Genomic DNA, 16,263 nt, shown 5'->3' with positions numbered 1-16,263 from the left:
GTTCTGCACATTTTTCTTGAGATTTTAGTTACATGTATTTTATGTGTTGCATTGACATGGGAAAATGATTCTGAAACCAATCTGATTAATTTTTGCTTCTGATAGAAAAACTCCGGAAAATTGCTTTTCAAAGAAACCAAAAGGCATTTATACACACACATGTTTGGTAGGCTGTTTCTGTGACTCTTTAAAGTAAAAATTTAAACACTCTGTAAGCGGTCAATATATTTTAAGTTCTTTGTTGACGACGAGTTTCGGAGTGTTTGCGCCATCATCAGGTGGAAGTTCAATTGTTGACTTAGGGTGGGTTGCTTCCGGGAACCAGCGCTATCCCAATATCTATAATTCAGGGCATCTTCATTCTGTGCTTTTCTCAAGAGCTTTGCATTTGAATTTAACACATTCGCTGTTTACGAACTCTAATGGAGCGTACTTGAAGAAAGTACACATGGAAGATACACAGGACGGCAGATATGCAGACATTGCTGGTTTGGCACAAGTATTGCAGCAGAGGTAAATACTGGAGCTGCCACATGAAGATAGAGCAAATCCTCCGAAAAAAGGTAGTAAAAAAAATTTCTGATTGCTTACGTTACGTTTTGTTAATACACCAAATGATGGCAATCCTGTTCTAAGTAAAGAAGGGAACGCTGAAGTGGCAGGAATATATAAATGATATTTTTACACGGAAAGTTGACTCCGAGACAGTATTACATAGAGAAGAGAGAGTAAATGAAGTTGGGAGGTAAGAAATTACGAGAAGAATTTGATAGAGCACTGAAACATCTCAGCCGAAACAAGGCCCATGGGGTGGACGAAATTCCCTACGCATTATTGAGTTCTTTCGGAGAGCTGGCCTTGAAAGCATGCAGGACTTACTAGACAGCCGAAATACCCTCAGACTTCAGGAAGAATGTAATGAGTCGTAATCCAGAAAGGCAGAACCTGACAAACAAGGAGTGGGAACACACATAACTTCAGTGCTATTTTCAAAAGTAAGGGGAAGTGTAAATAACGCAAATGCAGCGTAAGAAAAAGTGCAAAAAGGCAAAAACTGCCCAGTGTGTATGTGTAACGAAGTTTCTTTCGCCATCAGTCTCTGCTAACTAAGAGGGAAGAAGCTATGGTTTGGTAAATATGTAAAAAAGAGGCAGAAACACCATTGACCACAGAAGATGCTTTGTAAACAAAAGCGAAAAACGTCTGGTGTAAAATTCTCTTTACTTAATTGCGGCAACCTTACGACGGAGGAACCCATAATAATTGAAGTCAGTTTTCAATCTGTAAGTGACTCGACTGAGTTTATGACGAAATAAGGCCAGTCAGCGAAGATTAAAAAAAATCGAATTAATCTGTGCAATCGCAAAATTTTGTACAGTGGTAGGAAGGAGTGCCATGAACTACATACTAGATATCATGACTGATGAAGTCTGAGTGTTGGAGCGGCGGTGCGTTTGAAGGTTACTTTTGTACGTTTTTCTTGGATAAATAGAATACTACGGCCTCTAGAGAAAACGTGTCACAGTACAAAATTTAAATATATAAAATTCCCTACAAAAAGGTTCCGTTCATTTTTCTGTATGATGAACAGTTTGCGTGTAGCAAGCGAGAGAATATGACTGTCTTTAGTGTGGTTTTGAAGGCCAGATATAACATTGCGGGTTGCGTAAAACGACATCAGTAGCGGCAGCTGAATCACCTTCTATAAATGTCACCATAATTTGAAAAGCCAATTTGGATAGTGTTAGAAATTTACATATTCACAATCTAACTGATACAAAAAGAGGATTATATCATTTTTTAGCTCTGAGCATCGTTTCAGAGGTCGTTCTTTTTTACAGCCATTGGAAGACTACAGCATTCCTAAAACTAGTTTCTTCCAGATGATTAAGTGATTCCTGAAGACTGACGCGATCCCGCTGCGGTCGCGGCCCCTAATTTGACGATACTGGACGTACACAACAGCGAGACTGTCTAAGACTTTCATAAATTGTCTTGAGGTCTGGGTGGGAAACTGCAATACGATTTGAGAGTGAGTGAACAGAAATCGTAAGATGATCCATTTCAGACGCGATCCGGAAGCAGTGCAACAGTTTCGTAACGTCTTGGTTGTTTGCAAAAGAAACAGAGCGCCTGTAAAGTTGAAACTCTGAGATGGTTCCTGAGACGCTCTCACCTGTCTCAGCCGAACAGCAGCACAAGCAATAAACATAAGTCTGTGAACACAAACAGTTTCGAGTTGTAGCGAAATTCATCTTAATCAGCTACCTGTCTATATATTCCTAACGTTACATAAGCGGGAACGATGACAATGCACTGTCAGAGAAGTTTATTGTCTGTCTGTCCTAAGGAATCACAAGACGCAGTCACTTGCCAGCGCACCAGAAGCCCCTGTCGAGCTACAAGAATGTCTGTCTGCTACGTTCCAGGCAGGCGCCTCGGCGTCAGACGACGCTGACGGCGTGGTGCAGCAGAGGCGGCGGCGGCGGCGGCGGCGGCGGCTCCGGAGAGCGGAGGCTGCAGTTGCGGCCGCGGCTGGCGCCGCCCCCGCCGCCGGCGCCGCCCCCGGCCTGGCGTCAGATGCGGTGTCGGCGCGCTGGCCGGCGGCGTCAGACGCAGACGTCGCGGCTCTGCGTGTGCATCGAGGCTGCGCGCTGCCGCCCCCACAGCCGGCACAGCAGCGGCCGCAACGCGCCGTGCACGTCCACGTTCGCGAAGCAGAACAGGCACGACACGCACAGGCCCTGCGACAGCACACAGACACAAACAGGACAATATTGAACGGTCCGCCGACCTGTCGATCCGTCATCGGTTGACGACACGAGAAAATGCAACTGAGCTAAACCCAATACGACACATGGGGCAGACGGCATTCCTTGCAGAGAACTATTATGCAAGACATTACGAGATCATAGACTGCTACACGATATGAGCCCTCAGCAGTGGGGATTTAGAAGTGCCAAGGCAACTGAAGACACAGTCAATACAGTCAGTTCCACAAGAAAGTGTACGCCATAATTTTAAATGTAGCGTCCGCACTGACATCTCCGGTATGTTGTTGTTGTGGTCTTCAGTCCAGAGACTGGTTTGATACAGCTCTCCATGCTACTCTATCCTCTGCAAGCTTCTTCATCTCCCAGTACCTACTGCAACCTACATCCTTCTGAATCTCTTTAGTGTATTCATCTCTTGGTCTCCCTCTACGATTTTTGCTCTCTACGCTGCCCTCCGATACTAAATTAGTGATCCCTTGATGCCCCAGAATGTGCCCTACCAACCGATCCCTTCTTCTAGTCAAGTTGTGACCCAAATTTCTCTACTCTCCAGTTCTATTCAATACCTCCTCATTAGTTATGTGATCTACCCATATAATCTTCAGCATTCTTCTGTAGCACCACATTTCCAAAGGTTCTATTCTCTTCTTGTCCATACTATGTATCGTTCATGTTTCACTTCCATACATGGCTACACTCCATACAAATACTTTCAGAAACGACTTCCTGACACTTAAATGTATACTCGATGTTAACAAATTTCTCTTCTTCAGAAACGCTTTCCTTGCCATTGCCAATCTACATTTTATATCCTCTCTACTTCGACCATCATCAGTTATTTTGCTCCCCAAATAGCAAAACTCATTTACTACTTTAAGTGTCTCATTTCCTAATCTAATTCCCTCAGCATCACCCGACTTCATTCGACTACATTCCATTATCCTCGTTTTTCTTTTGTTGATGTTTATCTTATATCCTCCTTTCAAGACACTGTCCATTCCGTTCAACTGCTCTTTCAAGTCATTTGCTGTCTCTGACAGAATTACAATGTCATCGGCTAATCTCCAAGTTTTTATTTCTTCTCCATGGATTTTAATACCTACTCCGAATTTTTCCATACATCCATATAAAAATATTATGCAAGAGATTACGAGATCATAGACTGCTATACGGTATGAGCCCTCAGCGGTGGGGATTTTAAAGTGCCAGGTCAGCTGAAGACACAGTTAATACAGTCAGTTCCACAAGAAGGTGTACGCCATAATTTTAAATGTAACGTCCGCAATGACATATCCGATAATGTTCTCGAATCTGTACTCAGTGCGGTTTTGCACAGAGTGTAGATAAACAGCGCGAGAGTTAAATGTTTTGTGCTGTCGATTGTGTTTTAAAATCAGTGCAAAATACCTAAAGCGCCACGGGGCAGTGTTCCTTGTAAATCATCTTTTTGGGCCTGATCTCCTCTTTCAAAAACCTCGTGTACGAAGCGTGAAAGTTTGCTTCAACGGACTGTCAAGCACCCGTTAAAAGTGCATGTTTGGGGATGTTTATCTAAACGGAGTTTTGTCTATATGCACTCATTTACAGCCCATTTAAACGTTGAAAATATGTACATCTATCAAAAATGCCTTCCGAGATATAATATGCAGATATTTGGTTCAAAAGAGGCAACGTGGGTGCTTCAAGAGGATAATGATCAGAAACATCACAGCCGTCTGTATGAAGCGTGGGAACAACACAATGGGGTGTCCACGATGGACTGGCCTGCAATGTTTCCGAATGCAAATCCGATCGAAAATGTTTGGCCTTATACACTCCTGGAAATGGAAAAAAGAACACATTGACACCGGTGTGTCAGACCCACCATACACGCTCCGGACACTGCGAGAGGGCTGTACAAGCAATGATCACACGCACGGCACAGCGGACACACCAGGAACCGCGGTGTTGGCCGTCGAATGGCGCTAGCTGCGCAGCATTTGTGCACCGCCGCCGTCAGTGTCAGCCAGTTTGCCGTGGCACACGGAGCTCCATCGCAGTCGTTAACACTGGTAGCATGCCGCGACAGCGTGGACGTGAACCGTATGTGCAGTTGACGGACTTTGAGCGAGGGCGTATAGTGGGCATGCGGGAGGCCGGGTGGACGTACCGCCGAATTGCTCAACACGTGGGGCGTGAGGTCTCCACAGTACATCGATGTTGTCGCCAGTGGTCGGCGGAAGGTGCACGTGCCCGTCGACCTGGGACCGGACCGCAGCGACGCACGGATGCACGCCAAGACCGTAGGATCCTACGCAGTGCCGTAGGGGACCGCACCGCCACTTCCCAGCAAATTAGGGACACTGTTGCTCCTGGGGTATCGGCGAGGACCATTCGCAACCGTCTCCATGAAGCTGGGCTACGGTCCCGCACACCGTTAGGCCGTCTTCCGCTCACGCCCCAACATCGTGCAGCCCGCCTCCAGTGGTGTCGCGACAGGCGTGAATGGAGGGACGAATGGAGACGTGTCGTCTTCAGCGATGAGAGTCGCTTCTGCCTTGGTGCCAATGATGGTTGTATGCGTGTTTGGCGCCGTGCAGGTGAGCGCCACAATCAGGACTGCATACGACCGAGGCACACAGGGCCAACACCCGGCATCATGGTGTGGGGAGCGATCTCCTACACTGGCCGTACACCACTGGTGATCGTCGAGGGGACACTGAATAGTGCACGGTACATCCAAACCGTCATCGAACCCATCGTTCTACCATTCCTAGACCGGCAAGGGAACTTGCTGTTCCAACAGGACAATGCACGTCCGCATGTATCCCGTGCCACCCAACGTGCTCTAGAAGGTGTAAGTCAACTACCCTGGCCAGCAAGATCTCCGGATCTGTGTCCCATTGAGCATGTTTGGGACTGGATGAAGCGTCGTCTCACGCGGTCTGCACGTCCAGCACGAACGCTGGTCCAACTGAGGCGCCAGGTGGAAATGGCATGGCAAGCCGTTCCACAGGACTACATCCAGCATCTCTACGATCGTCTCCATGGGAGAATAGCAGCCTGCATTGCTGCGAAAGGTGGATATATACTGTACTAGTGCCGACATTGTGCATGCTCTGTTGCCTGTGTCTATGTGCCTGTGGTTCTGTCAGTGTGATCATGTGATGTATCTGACCCCAGGAATGTGTCAATCAAGTTTCCCCTTCCTGGGACAATGAATTCACGATGTTCTTATTTCAATTTCCAGGAGTGTATTAAGATGAAGCTTAAAGGGAACCCAATATATACTTTGAAGCAGCTGTCATATAAAATTAGGACGATATGCAGATCGTTTCCGAGAGAATATGCAGAAAATCTCGTGAAAAGCATATCAAAAAGGTGCCCAGCTATAATCGATAATGGCGGCGATTGGATTAATTATTATGTATATGTGCCATTAGTAATAACATATACATGTAAACATATATTTGTAAAGGTGTCTTTTACTTCATACAGATAACGGCGTACACTTTCTTGTGGAACTGACTATAAGGCGATTTCGCTGGCGACATATACTCATTCTGCATAAAAAAGGTGATATGTGGTCAACAACTACCTCCCAATCTCTCTTCTGACTGCCTTATCCAAAATTCTTGAAAAAGTAATGTACTGTACAGTAGCTTCACACCTTTGTAGAAATAAAGTTTAAACAAAATGTCAGTTTGGTTTTCAGAAAGGCTTTTCAACGGAAAATGCTGTATGTACTTTCACTAATGAAATATTAAATGCTCCGAGTAACCGGAAGTCACCCTTCGGATTTTTTGTGATCTCTCAAAGGCATTTGATTGTATAAATCATGGAATACTTCTAGATAAGCTCAAGTACTGTGGTATTAATGGGACAGCGCTCAAATGGTTTAAATCATACCTAACTGGAAGAGTGCAGAAAGTTGAAATAAGCAGTTCCCATAATATGCAAAAAACTGGCGATTTCTCAAACTGGGGAACACTCAAGAATGAGATGCCGCAAGGTTCGGTATTGGGTCCTCTGCTGTTCTTAATATATATTAATGACTTGTCATTCTATATTCACGAAGATGCAAAGCTGGTACTTTTTGCCGATGATACAAGTATAGCTATCATACCCAACAGACAAGAATTAACTGATGAAATTGTAAATGATGTTTTTCAGAAAATCATTAAGTGGTTCTCTGCAAATGGGCTCTCATTGAACTTTGACAAAACACAGTACATACAGTTCCACACAGTAAATGGAATGACACCATTAATAAATATAGACTTCGATCATATATCGGTAGCTAAGGTAGAATATTCAAAATTTCTTGGTGCATGCATTGATGAGGGATTGAACTGGAAAAAACACACTGAAGATCTGCTGAAACGTTTGAGTTCAGCTATTTATGCTATTAGGCCATTGCAAATTTTGGCGATAAACATCTCAGTAAATTAGCTTACCACGCCTATTTTCATTCTCTGCTTTCGTATGGCATTATATTCTGGGGTAACTCATCATTGAGTAAAAGAGTGTTCATTGCACAAAAACGTGTAATCAGAATAATAGCTGGAGCTCATCCTAGATCATCGTGCAGACACTTATTTAAAGAGCTAGGGATCTTCACTTTAGCCTCACAATATATATATATATACAACAATCCGAACGAATTCAAAAGTAATAGCAGTGCGCATGGCTACAACACTAGGAGAAAGGATAATCTTCACTACTCAAAGTTAAATCTAACTTTGGCTCAGAAGGGGGTAAATTATGCTGCCACAAAAGTTTTTGGTCACTTACCTAATAGCATCAAAGGTCTGACAGATAGCCATATAGCATTTAAGAGGAAATTAAAAGAATTTCTGAATGGCAACTACTTCTACTCATTTGATGAATTTTTGGATATAGTACGTGCGTAATTTCCCCATCCCCCACCCAAAAAATATTAAGTGTCATGTAATATTTTGTGTGATGTAATGTATAGACACCTTTTATTTACCTAACACGTTCCACATCATTACGAAGTGTCGTATTCATGATCTATGGAACAAGTACTAATCTAATCTAATCTACCTAAGCTCTAGCGATGATGATCGATATTGCTATCGCTTTCCACAACCTATAGTGGCCGTCTTTCTTTGGTCGTCTTAGGAAGTTGGAGTGTCCAGAAGCGGTGTACAAGTGCCTGAGAGATTATTGCCTCGGGCGATATTCTTTTTTAATATGCCCAGGAAAGAAAATAACGAAGACACTAACACTGTACGCCGGGATCAGCGTGTGGACCTAAGTTTTCGAATGCTGCATTGGAGTCCATACTGCAGATGTTACAGACGGCGCCGACGTAAGCAGACCGGTAGCATCTGCAGATGACGTGCTGTACGTTGTTAAGTGGTGACTCCAGAAAACATCACGAACTTGAGTGCTGCCTCACTAAACAACGAACTTACTACTGAAATGAAACCTAGCAAGAAACCTTAAAATAAAATTTAATAATGTAACGATTAGGAGAAGCTCATTCACGAGATAGTGAGGAGTATTTCTGGATGTCGTGCCTTTGCACATCATATACAGGAAGCAGGCACGAGCGTGATGAATCACTTATAATCACTGCAAATAGGTAATTTCGGATTCCTTGAAAACAATCAGAGCACACCACCAATCTCTATTAGCATCAATCGCAGGATATGGTGCGAGCTTTTGGGCTCATAGATTGAGATAGTGTAGCCCGCTTTATTAGTGAGGAAAGTTCAACGAGGAGTGCTATTAAGATTGACGGGCGCCTAATGCGTTACCCCGAATTCTAATTCTAGGAATATACCCATGGAAATTGGGAAAAGGGGAGACTTTTACTGGTAAAAGAAAGGCAATCAAATGTAAGTACGAAAGATGCTTGGAACTGAGGCCGATACAAAAAGGTTGATAAAAGATCACCCATTAAAACTGTAGCAAAAATTAATGGGACACTTCAAGCGCAGGTAGGAGACCATACTAATTTCTCCCTAACATCTAGGAAAGACTAAAAATGAGATTTCTTAGCCTGTCGAGTGGATCGATAAATTACCTGACTGTGGCCCGCATGCTACGTATTTACAGAAAGCCAAAAGATATAGCTGCGCTTGCGGCCGTATGGGTACACCAGAACACTGCGCGTTCTACGAAGATATGGCGCGTAATGGGCGTCAGGCAATAAGGGTGTTGGATCCCAAAGCAGCGCTAAGGAGCCAGTTGAGCTGGCGCATCTCCGACGATTTTGCCGCTGCGGCATCGAGAAAGGCATTCAACTACACGTCCGTTTGTTGCGGTCCCGGCAAGATCACATACTCTGCAGACGAGGAGACGACAGCTGGGATCGGCGACCAACGAATTTAATAGTTTCTCAAGAATGTACACTGCGTTGGTGTAAGTGGTGATGGAAGTGTGGGTTTCAAGACGTAACAGTGATTAGTGGAATCGCTTGTTATAGTGGAAACGTTGCTGTCGTGCTGACCGACGCTCAAGGAATCCAGGAGACAATGAGTGTAGGCCGGAATAGTGTGAGAGCGGATCCAGTTGAGGAAACAACCATCTACAGGTTGAATGAACAAACACAGAACAGATTCTCTAGTGCTTATAGTAGTATTAATAGATGGGTCATCTACATCTACATCTACATGGATACTCTGAAAATCACATTTAAGTGCCTGGCAGAGGGTTCATGGAACCACCTTCACAATTCTCTGTTATTCCTCTCTCGTATAGCGAGCGGAAAGAATGAACACCTATATCTTTCTGTACGAGCTCTGATTTCCCTTATTTTATCTTGGTGATCGTTCCTCCCTATGTAGGTCGGTGTCAACAAAATATTTTCGCATTCGGAGGAGGAAGTTGGTGATTGGAATTTCGTGAGAAGATTCCGTCACAAGGAAAAAGGCCTTTCTTTTAATGATGTCCAACCCAAATGCTGTATCATTTCTGTGTCACTCTCTCACATATTTCGCGATAATACAAAACGTGCTGCCTTTCTTTGAACTTTTTCGATGTACTCCTTCAGTCCTACCTGGTAAGGATCCCACACCGCGCAGCAGTATTCTAAAAGAGGACGGACAAGCGTAGTATAGGCAGTCTCCTTAGTAGGTCTGTTACATTTTCTAAGTGTCCTGCCAATAAAACGCAGTCTTTGGTTAGCCTTCCCCACAACATTTTCTATGTGTTCCTTCCAATTGAAGTTCTTCGTAACTGTAATACCTAGGTATTTAATTGAACTCTCGGCCTTTAGATTAGACTGATTTATCGTGTAACCGAAGTTTAACGAGTTCCTTTTAGCACTCATGTTGATGAGCTCATACTTTTCGTTACTTAGGGTCAACTGCCACTTTTCGCACCATTCAGATATATTTTCTAAATCGTTTTGCACTGATTAAGGATTTTATTGCAATTATGTAGTTTTAGAAATAGTTGCAGTATTACAAAAAATTAAATATGAGAAGTAAATAGAGCTAAAATATAAAAATATTATTATCCAAGAAAATATTATTCGTATGGCTTATTTTAGTTTTTCAGACACTAAGCTGTAACTGTGAAGAATAAATAAATAAATAAATCGCTTGTAGAATTCACCCTGAAGTAATTATCAGATGATCACGTAATTTTACAAACAGGGTTATGAATATAGAACACATTCTGGATAAATTGCAGAATTAATACTCAAGATTTTGTCTAAAACTTAATTTCGAAAAGCGAGAGTACCTGCGTATTGGTAAATAAACAACGGATTTAGTTCACGAAGATGAAAAAATTTAAAAAACGTACAAATCTTTAATATATAGGTTCTATAATATTCAGTGAAAATGAAGGATGGAATATTTTGAGTTTTACGTGCCGTCGACAGCGAGTTTATTGGAGACGGAGCAAAAGCTCGGATCGCGGAAGGATGGGAAGAAAGACGGCCGTGCCCTTCACAGAGGCACCATCCTGCCATTTGCCTCAAGCGATTTAGAGAAATAGCGGAAAGCCTAAATCACTATGGCTGGACGATATTTGAACCGTCGCCCTCCAGAATGCGAGTCCAGTGTGTTAACAACTGTGTCACCTCTACAAATATGAACTTTAAAATGCATACCTTTAAGAGCTATGAACATTTGTTCATCTTCGATAGTGTGAAATACTTCTACTAAACAAGCGCTCATAGGTCGTAAAGTAAGCACTTTAGATCCTATGTTTACTTGACATTTTTTTCCTCTTTTGGTCCATACTGCACCTCTAAAACTATGGAAAGCAAAAAGCTTTCACTAGGAGAGACGCGTCTCTCAGTGGTGAAGATAGCGTCCATAGCTCTTGATATAAACATTCCAGATCCATATCCACTAGACATACATTTAGTCTGTACTATCAACCCTGAAAGTTTATCTGTGGAGTCCTTGTTCACCCTATTTATGAAAGTCCAGGTACGGCACCTGTGAGAAAGATGGGTAAACGAGTGACCAGTCCCTACGTGGACTCATTTGGAGCGATAACATTAGTCATCTGACCAATAAAAGGATATTCCATAGTATTATTGAGAATATATGGTGCAGAAATGTGGCCATTTAGGAATAAAAGCACGGAAAGACCAGGACGGTGGGATTATATTTCGTGAAAGAATGCCTGCTGCTCACCCATGAAGATAACAATAAAGCATTCAAAATATAGCGGAAAATTGAAGCTACGCAGTCTACAACAAACAGACTGGAAGATGACAGTCTTCAGTGGTTTGAGCAGTGACAGGTGGCCTAAGAGGATGTTAATAATGGCTCCGACAGGAACTAAATGAAGACGGCCACTTTGTCATGGGAATTACATATTAATAGAGCAATGGACGAGAAGGAGTTGAAAGTTTTTGACTGGAGTAGCCGAGACTGCTGGAAGTAGAAAACGACTAATCTTTAATGAGAAAAGTCAAATAAGGAGGAGGAAGAGTGTGAGAATAACATAATTATTCCACCAGCTATGCAAGATGTAGATGACAGGTGAAACATCTACACTTCAAGAAGACAGGTGCTGACAGATGTGAATATTACCGAACCCTCAGTTTAATAACCTTTTTTACAAAATACTGACAGGACCTGTTTACAGAAAAATTGAAAGACCGGTAGAAATCGACCTTAGTGAAGATCTGTGTGAGTCCACTAGATATGGAAGAATGCACTAATCAACACTAATCCTACGATGTATCCTAGAAGCTAAGTTGGTGAGAGTCAATCATCAATTTACACCAGCTGTAGATTTAGACAAAACTTTTGACTCTGTTGATTGGAGTACACTCTGTAGTATTATGAAGGTATCAGGATAAAAAGAAAAAAAGCGAGAGATTATGAACAAGTTGTATGTAAGCCAGAACGCAGATATTATAGTAAAAGGGCATGAAAGGGAAGCAGTAGTTGAGAAGAAATGAGACAGTTATGTAGACTATCCCCGACGTTATTCAATGTGTGCAATGAGCGAGCAGTAAAGGTAACCAAGCTGAAATTTAGAAAGGGAAGAAATAAAAACTGCGAGGTTTGCCAATGACACTGTAATTCTGTCAGAAACGGCAAGGGACTTGAAAGATCAGTTTAACGGACTAGATATTGTGTTAAAAAGAGATAATTATATGAACATCAACAAAAGTAAAATATGGGTAATGGAAGTGAGTCTAATAAATTTGGCGATCCTGAGGGAATTAATCCAGAAATGAGACACTAACAGCAGCAGAATAGTAGATCAGTTACAAAATAACTGACGATGGCCGAAGCAGAAGAGACATAAAAAATAGGCTGACGTTAGCAAAAACAGGGTTTATGGAAAACAGAAATTTGTTAACGTACAATATAAATTTAAGTGTTAGGAAGTCTTTCTTGAAGGTATTCATTTTGAGTGTATTATTGTATGGAAGTGAAATGATGATAAGCAGTGCAGTAAACAAGAAAACACAATCATTTGAAATTTGATTTTAAGAATACTGAAGATCGAATAACTAATGATGTTGTACTGAATCTAACTGAGAAGAAATGATATTCATGGTATGTTTTGACAAAGTGTAGGGTGAAGAGAATGTGGAAAGAGACCAAGATCTGACTGCAGTAAATATATTCAAATGGATGTTGGTTGCAGTAACTACCGACAGATGCAGAGACTAATGTAGAATAGAGTAGTGTGAACTTCTGAATAAAACTTGTCTTCCCACTGAAGGCTACAACAGCAACAATAAGAACAACACTTTATAATATCTCTTACAATAGGAGTAAGTTGGTGACTCTATTTTACAGTATGACCCTTATCGTGAAACTAAAGCATTTTAAACAATCGGTCTATTATTTTCGTTTCCAAAACACGTTATTTTGTGCAGGAGAATAGGCCTTGTAAGGTGGCGTGGTCTTCTGATCTTCATTTCTTACATATTCCGTCCTCACAATCGTATTCTGCACACCAAGACGCTTCATTCGAACCCAAACTCGATGAGGTAGAGTCAATTTTGTATGAATTAATGTAAGCGATATGCAAATCTAATAAGTAAATCGCAAGTGCGCACCAAGGTTGAAAAAGTGGAGGCTGGGGTACACAAGATGACGGCCACAGGAATTTTCGTTCTAGGGTGGCGGCCGGCCTGCTGGGAGGCCCGTCCCTTCAGAGGGGTGGGTCGGCGCGCATCTACTTTGGCCGGAACGACCGCCCAGAGAGAGGACACCTTTTGCCAGAGTGAAAGGATAACAACCCCTGTGTTCGACTTAAAAGCAAATTTTGGTACATTGTGTGGGAGCTCCCAGAAGACGCATTTTTTGATGGACTGACTGCGTAGTTACGGAGTTCTCACAGGAGGACAGTATATGCCTAAAGGAGATGTTACATCTTTTTGCATTGGTCGACTTAAACGAAACGTCATTCTCCCGTTTAAAAGAACAACGCTGATTGGCAGAATGTTTCTGACACAAAGAGCCAGAGGAGTGATGGAAGACAGAAAAAGGGGCTATTCCATTGTCGCTCTTCGAGCACGAACACATAACGAGAGCGAGTGCGTTCGTACATGTGCAAAAGAGCGAGGAACAAAGTCTGTCCTCAGTACTTCACTGGGAGAGCACCTCTGTCGTTTGTGAATCGGAGTGATACTCTATATTGAGTCGCTCGCGATTAAGCGTTGTTCACTGTGTTGGCTGCCACACTTATTGTGCAGTGTGAACACGGACAGAGTACTAGTTAAATGCCGGCGAGCGAATATTGAGTGGCATCGCAGTGGACTGGTTATCTGACCGGTGTACCATGCCAATAGTTAGCCTAGGGGCAGATAGGAGTTCTTGACTTGATCAAGGCATAGGGAGAGTTTGATTAGCGAAGGTCATTCCAGATAGAAAGAGATAGTTGGGTTATTTGTCAGCAGCGAGCGACACAGGTAGCAGTCATCACAGCTCACAGTATTGTCCACTACAGTGTATGCAAGTCCTATCTGTCCTCCATAACAGTACACTCCGTTACATTTCTCATGCGACAGCCATGACCGTACCTAGAAAGTTTATTCAAGTTGTGGAGGTGCAGCTCTCAGCCATTCTGCCGAGTAAATAACATTCTTAAAGAAAAGGGAGAAAAGAACCTTTCCATACTTTGTACATTAACAGCATTCCTATCCGTAAGAAGCAATCTACTGTTCCAAAAAGAACCTGGAAATTTATTAATTTATACGAAAAAGTTTCACTTGATTTCTAAGAATTTTTTTGCAGTAAATAATATTTTTCGTTCGTTTAATGTTTTTCTTACACTAACTAGCAATACTCCAGTACCCAAGTAATCCACTACTTACGTAAGAATATACAATATTTTTGTGTCTTTTCCTTACAGTGGACGACTCCAGAAGATATTTGTTATTGAATGTTTTTCAAGCAGTACTTGTTGGTACATTAGGAGCATCTTTCTGACTTCTGTAATAGTGTGAGGTGGAAATTATTTCTTGCAGGAGCCAAAGAATACTTGTTGGGTCAATCCATTGCGCAACTTGGCAAAATAAAACCCACACACTCACAGTCTATAGATTAGAAGGCAGTAACTGAAAGCAGATTCACTTAGGAGTTGTAATTATTTGTAACTAGGTAACATTATGTCGCCAATCCAATTCGGACATTTAAATTTGAAATAAGAGTTAACAATTATTAGGCGTCGGAGATTTATTAGATGAAATGGAACCTTCTAGGATTGAGAGCAGTTTCGCCAAAGCAGCCACTAACAACAGCTTGTGTATGGCTCACTACAGTGAGGTATTAACATACCAGCAAACCTCTCCATCACAAAACTTGGTTTACTGAACCGTTTAACTCTGAAAGTATATCTCTTTGACGATATGTTACAAAGAAATCAGTTTACCTAACGTCTATAACATGGGGGCCCTCTCAATAGCCGGCCGAAGTGGCCGTGCGGTTAAAGGCGCTGCAGTCTGGAACCGCAAGACCGCTACGGTCGCAGGTTCGAATCCTGCCTCGGGCATGGATGTTTGTGATGTCCTTAGGTTAGTTAGGTTTAACTAGTTCTAAGTTCCAGGGGACTAATGACCTCAGCAGTTGAGTCCCATAGTGCTCAGAGCCATTTGAACCATTTGAACCCTCTCAATAGGAAAACACATAATAACATTGATTTGGAATAGTCTTAAAGTAGAAATGCGTTACACGAAGTTAAACCTTTGTGTCAACTGTGCATTCAAGAATGATTTCAAAACATAATGAAATAGTATGTTAGTTATTCTCTTCAATTAATAAATTTACAGTTCCTATTATGCAATCTAAGAAAGACAATCTTTTACTCATATTTAAATCACTTCAGTTACTATTATTAACAAAATCAAATAGTCCTTTTGTGATTAGATTCGACATTATGGACACTTAGATAACTTCAGGGATAAGTAAAGAAGCATCCTAGTACTGGTTACACGACTAAGGTCAATAACAGTCTCGTATCATACCAATATAAACATTTGACAAATCTAATAGATCATATTAAAGAATATACTGATTCATGCTTTTTTACATGTCCAAACAAACAGTAGGTTACGTGTAGGGAGCGGTTATCACTGAAAGAACCGTTTTCGGTTATATGGTATTTTTCCACGTCATTTTAACCCGAAAGTTATAACTGCTCAAATTAACCAGTTTCTGAAATAACCGGTTTTCGGTTTTTTATTCCCATTAATTCCTCTGATAAACGTAGGAATGGAACAAAGGTTGAAAAATTTTGACCGACTCTGTTTCAGGTCACATAGATGTCAAAATATTAAATTAAATAGGCATATACACACATCAAAAAAAGTTTTGCATCACCCTGGTTTCCATAACTCCTGAAGATAGACGTTGACAGTGGATATTGTATCACAGACATAGTCCCTTTGACTGCTCAGAGATGTCACTAAAAGCAACCAAAGATATAAACAACCATACATGAGCGGCGCCTATTAGACAGAGGGAATCCGAAAGCCGATCAGTTCCAGTCATGTCACCAGGAATGAGGTACACGGCTCGTTTTGTCTGTAGTGCAACCATGCCTAGAC

General features: G+C 42.0%; 1 protein-coding gene across 1 annotated transcript in view; it reads right to left on the bottom strand.

Annotated features, from left to right (window-relative positions):
* Window positions 1–2,444: 2,444 nt before the first annotated feature.
* Window positions 2,445–16,263, bottom strand: part of LOC126235023 (calcitonin gene-related peptide type 1 receptor-like) — a 40,566-nt gene continuing 26,747 nt past the window's right edge. Inside the window, exons 6-7 of the mRNA XM_049943759.1 lie at window positions 2,616–2,744; window positions 2,445–2,570 (exon numbers count right to left, since the gene is read on the bottom strand). Of these exons, the coding sequence (XP_049799716.1) occupies window positions 2,445–2,570; window positions 2,616–2,744 (255 nt within the window). The remainder of the gene's footprint in view (window positions 2,571–2,615; window positions 2,745–16,263) is intronic.

Source organism: Schistocerca nitens, chromosome 2 (assembly GCF_023898315.1).
Source record: "Schistocerca nitens isolate TAMUIC-IGC-003100 chromosome 2, iqSchNite1.1, whole genome shotgun sequence".
NCBI lineage: Eukaryota > Metazoa > Arthropoda > Insecta > Orthoptera > Acrididae > Schistocerca > Schistocerca nitens.
The sequence above is the reverse complement of the archived record's forward strand: the minus strand, read 5'-3'. Positions and strand labels throughout refer to the sequence as shown.